Source organism: Athene noctua, chromosome 1 (assembly GCF_965140245.1).
Source record: "Athene noctua chromosome 1, bAthNoc1.hap1.1, whole genome shotgun sequence".
NCBI classification, from domain to species: Eukaryota; Metazoa; Chordata; class Aves; order Strigiformes; family Strigidae; genus Athene; species Athene noctua.
Window position 1 is genome coordinate 85,010,281 of NC_134037.1, and position 4,273 is coordinate 85,014,553.

At 61.6% G+C, this 4,273-nt stretch overlaps 1 protein-coding gene across 3 annotated transcripts; it reads right to left on the bottom strand.

Annotated features, from left to right (window-relative positions):
• Positions 1-1,715: 1,715 nt before the first annotated feature.
• Positions 1,716-4,030, bottom strand: IRF2BP2 (interferon regulatory factor 2 binding protein 2). Of its 3 annotated transcripts, none has more exons than XM_074896753.1 (3): positions 3,268-4,030; positions 2,883-3,219; positions 1,716-2,566 (listed from the first exon to the last, which is right to left on the bottom strand). In XM_074896753.1, exons 1-3 carry the CDS (start codon positions 3,880-3,882, stop codon positions 1,851-1,853), a joined length of 1,668 nt encoding a protein of 555 aa, XP_074752854.1. In that variant the 5' UTR covers positions 3,883-4,030; the 3' UTR covers positions 1,716-1,850. The 3 variants fall into 3 exon arrangements, with proteins under 3 accessions (XP_074752854.1, XP_074752853.1, XP_074752852.1); XM_074896752.1 differs by having other exon boundaries at positions 2,838-3,219; XM_074896751.1 differs by having other exon boundaries at positions 2,838-4,030.
• Positions 4,031-4,273: the final 243 nt, after the last annotated feature.

Genomic DNA, 4,273 nt, shown 5'->3' on the forward strand with positions numbered 1-4,273 from the left:
GAAAAAAGTAGTCTTCCAAAAAAGATCTACTCTGCATTAAATTGCAGTCTGAACATTATCACAATAAGAACAGTTTACTAAAAAGCACCCAAAATTTTTCAAATTATAGTTGGCTGAACAGATTTTTTCCTCCTCTTTCGATACTGAAAGTGTTTATTAGCCCGTCCCCAGGAAGGGACGACCTCGCCACCCTTTTGCTCAGAAACAACCGCTTATAACCGAGTTATAAACACCTCAACAGAAGGGCTCGTACTGCTGCAGCGTTGCCAACGAACTATAAACAGCACAAAAACATCACTATAAGACTCGAACTATTTCTAGTAACCAATGATTTATTGATTTTAGAAGTCTGCTTGGTGATGCAGAAGCGTGATCAAAAGAAGTGGCTTTACAAAAGAGTTCTCCAAAGTAGCTTAAAAGGCAGGGCCAGGGCCATTACGTGCAGCCCTAATTGCTTTCATTTCAACCAGTTTATATTTTCATTTTCAAAGAATAGCAGTAGGTTTGTTTCAAGCACACGTAATATGGAAATTACAGGTTTCCTCCACCCACATTTGGGCTGTCACTGATATGCCCGCGAGCAATCTGGCAGAGCCTCAGTCACCGCTGTCAGTGTACCACACCGTACCTGCCACTACCTGGAAATACCGGGTCAGCGATAGTAACAATAGCAACAGCACTAGAGGTGACTGATAAGCAAACTCAGAGTCCACCTGCACTATCTGAAAATTAAAGTAAAATTAAAAAAAAAAAAAAATCAGTCTCTCCCCCACCTCCCCAGCTTTGTTCAAAGACACAGAAGCCCCAGGAGTGACGCTGAAGACCTTCTGAGATGGCAGTGCTACGTTGGCACCTTCACCAATCATATAATTAAGTTTGTTATCAAAATTCCACGTTATGGTATGTAATTGGTGAATAAGTGCAGTTTTGTAATCTTACAACTGATCACGTGAACTGCGGTCAACTCTGCCTTAGAAAAAGAAAAAAAAAAAACCTAACAAAAAAACCCAACAAAAAAAAACAACCACCAAACCAAAAACAAACAAACCCAGAAATCCCTAACTCAACAGCGCCTCTCGGACACCTCTCCACATCCTACTCTGGAGGCTCAACTTCCCTTGAGAAACACAGAGGAATCTGGGACTGGATCTGGCGGATCTGCCATCGCAACCCGAGCCGCGCGTTTCTGGGAGAAAGCCCTCCTGCTCCCTAAGCTCGCCGGGCCGGCGGGGTGGCACAGGGCATCCCCGCCATGGCTAGCCACTCTTCTCCCCAACCGCCTCAGACCAAGCCTGCATGCGACCAGCTCTACAGGACAGGGGCCAGGAATAAGGAATCACAGACAGTAAGGCAATCTTTACAATGTCAGAAAGTGTATTTGGCATTTAAAAAAAAAAAAAAAAAAAAAGAAAAACAAAACAAAAAAAAAGGAAACAAGTGCATACAAATACAGCTAGAAGCATTTCTGGTTTGCCAAGTGCTCTCTAAAAAAAGCAGCGCAAGTCACAGCCTACATTGAACAGTAACTGTCACCAGGGAAGCACAACAAATAGTTGCTATAACAAAAGGGCAAAAAGAAAAAACGAAAAACAAAACGGAAAAACAAAACAAAAAAAAAAAAAAAGAGGAATTAGCAGAAATGCCTTTATAATAAGTACATACCTTTCGTCTTCAAAAAATATAGAAACACAATGTATTCAAAAAAATCAAAATTATACAGCCATGTTTATGAAGTCTACATTTCCCTTGTCTTGGAGATATATATATATTTATATATATATATTTATAGATATATACAGAATTCGAGCAGTCCGAGTTCAAGGTGACGTCGGGCGGAGAGAGCGGGCAAGTCACGAGTCCCTCTCCTTTTTCACTTTCACATCTCCGGCCAGGATGGTGGCGATCTCCCCCTGCATGAAGGCCCAGGGGACGTTGGAGCCGACCAGGGGACACTTCTCCCCGCTGGGACAATACACCTCCCCGCTGGCTCCCTGCTGCTTGATGCTCTGCCGGGAGCAGGGGAAGCAGAACTTGTGGGAGGGGACGGAGGGGCACTGCACGAAGTGGGTGTCCTCCAGGCGCTCGTGGCAGAGGGTACAACACAACGGGACGCTGGCGGCGAGGGACGAGTCCGGCAGGCTGGCGGGGTGGACGGGCTCCAGCCCGCCCGCCGCGTTGGCCCCCTGGCCCGGCACCTCCCTGCCGGGGCCCAGCCTTCTTTGGTTCATGGCGGAGGGCGAGGGGGGGCTGCTGCTGTTCCTCCGCGTGGTGGAGTGGACCTGGTTGGCGTCTTTGGAGGCGTGGTTGCCCCCGGCATTGTCCGCCACCAAAATGAGGGCGGCCATGGGGGACTGGCCGTTCTGGGCCGCCTCGGGCGGCGTGGTCCGGTTGGAGTGGGGCGAGGCGGTGGGCGGCGGGGGCGACATGAAGGGGGTGGCCGTCAGCGGCAGCTTCATCCCTTCCGACGAGGTGGGCAGCCAGGGCTGCACCTCCCCGTTGATCTTCGGGGGTCCCGCCTCGCCCTCCGGCTCGGGGGAAGGTTTCCTCTTCCGGGCGGCCCTGGCCCCTGCAGAGGCAAAGGGGAGGAGGAGGAGGGTGAGAAAGCAGCACACTCGCAACGCACCGCCGAGCACGGGGGGAGGGGGGGGGGCGGGGGTGTCACCGCCGTGCAACCGCAGGAACGGGTGGCCGCGGCCACCTCCCCGGCCACCCAGGCCGTCGGGCCGCCGCCTCGGGCGCTCGAAGCCGCCCGGGATCCCCCGCCCCGCACGCCGGGAGAGCCCCCCGCCGCCACCCCCCCCGCCCTGCCCTGCCCGCCGGCCCCCGCGCCGCCTCACCTGGCTTGGCCACGGCGCCGTTGGTCTCGTAGCCCAGCAGTCTGCCGCCCGCCATGCCCGGCTCCTTCTTGAACTTGCTGTCGAAGGGAGGCACGGCGTGGCCGCCGTGCTGGTGCAGGGCCAGCAGCGTGTCCCGCACCGTCTTGGGCTTGGCCAGCCACTCCTGCTCGCCGCCCGCCCGGCCCTTGCCCTCGGCGGCCAGCTCCGCCGCCGCCGCCGCCGGCAGGCTCTCGGCCGAGCCCCGCTTCTCCTTGGCGCTGCCGTCGTGCTCCCCCGCCGCGCCGCCACCGCCGCCGCCGCCCGAGGAGGAGGAGGAGGAGGAGACGGAGCCGGGGCGCTTGTGCCCCAGCTCGCCGGGCTGCCCCGCCGCCTGCCCCGCCGCCTGCGCCGCCGCCGCCGGCTGCTGGGGGACGGGCACGGCCATCGGGGCGGGCGCGGCGGAGATGGCGGCCAGCGAGGCGGCGGCGGCGGCGGCGGCGCGGCTGCCCAGGCCGCCGATGGCGGCGGGGAGCCCGGCGCCGTTCACCAGCGGCACCAGGGTGGGGGGCACGGCGTGCGTCCGCCGCGGGTTGGGGCTCTGCCGGTTGAGCTCGGGCGGCTCCTCGGGCTTGGGGAAGCCGTTGGGCACCAGGATGCCGTTGACCTGCCGGCCGCCGCCGTACTCGGCGCCCAGGCGGGGCGGCGGCCGCTCGGCCGCCAGCGAGTAGCGCTCCAGGGGCTGCGGCGGGGGCCGCGCCGCCGCCTCCGCCGCCGCCGCGGGGTGGCCGAGCTGCTGCTGCTGCGCCAGGAGCTCCTTGGCGGAGAGCGGCGGCTGCTTGGCGTGGGGCGGCGGCGGGGCCCGGCCCTCGGGGAAGCAGCCGTGCGCCCGCTTCAGCTGCCGCGCCGTGTCGATGACGAACTCCACGCGGTCGGCGCCCTCGTAGTTGACGCAGCCCCGGCAGACGGGCTCGGTGAAGTCCCAGATCATGGCCCAGGGCATGCGGGGCAAGTCGCACAGGTAGCACGACTGCCTGCGGGAAGCAGCCGCCACCGCCGCCGACGACATGTCCCGGCCCCGGGGCAGCGGCGAGCGCCCCCCGCTCCGGCTCCGGCCGCCGCCTCCTCCGCCCCTCGCCACCGGAGTCCCGACGGGGAGGCTCGGGCGCCGCGGCCGCAGCGGGACCTTCCGCCGGGCCCCCTCCCCCTCGCCTTCCTCTTCCGTGCGCCGGAGCGGGGCGCGGCGGGCGCCCCGGCAGGCAGAGCCGCTGCGGGGGACGCCGCTCCCCTCGCCGTCTCCGCCGGCGGCGCTCACAGGGCGGCGGGGACGCGCATCTCCGCGGCGCGGCTGGCGCAAGGCTGCGGCCGCTGCCGCCCGCACGGCTCCCCCGCTCGCTGGCTACTACGGGGCGGCGCGGGGCGGCGGGGGCCGGCGCGGCGGGGCGGGCGGGCGGGGCGGG

What these genes read in the sequence shown, in the direction of transcription:
- IRF2BP2 (XM_074896751.1), bottom strand. Translation starts at nt 3,882, where the DNA reads ATGTCGTCGGCGGCGGTGGCGGCTGCTTCCCGCAGGCAGTCGTGCTAC. An exon ending in CGGCGCCGTGGCCAAGCCAG is followed by an intron (nt 2,567 to 2,837) that starts GTGAGGCGGCGC and finishes TTGCCTCTGCAG; the next exon opens with GGGCCAGGGCCGCCCGGAAG.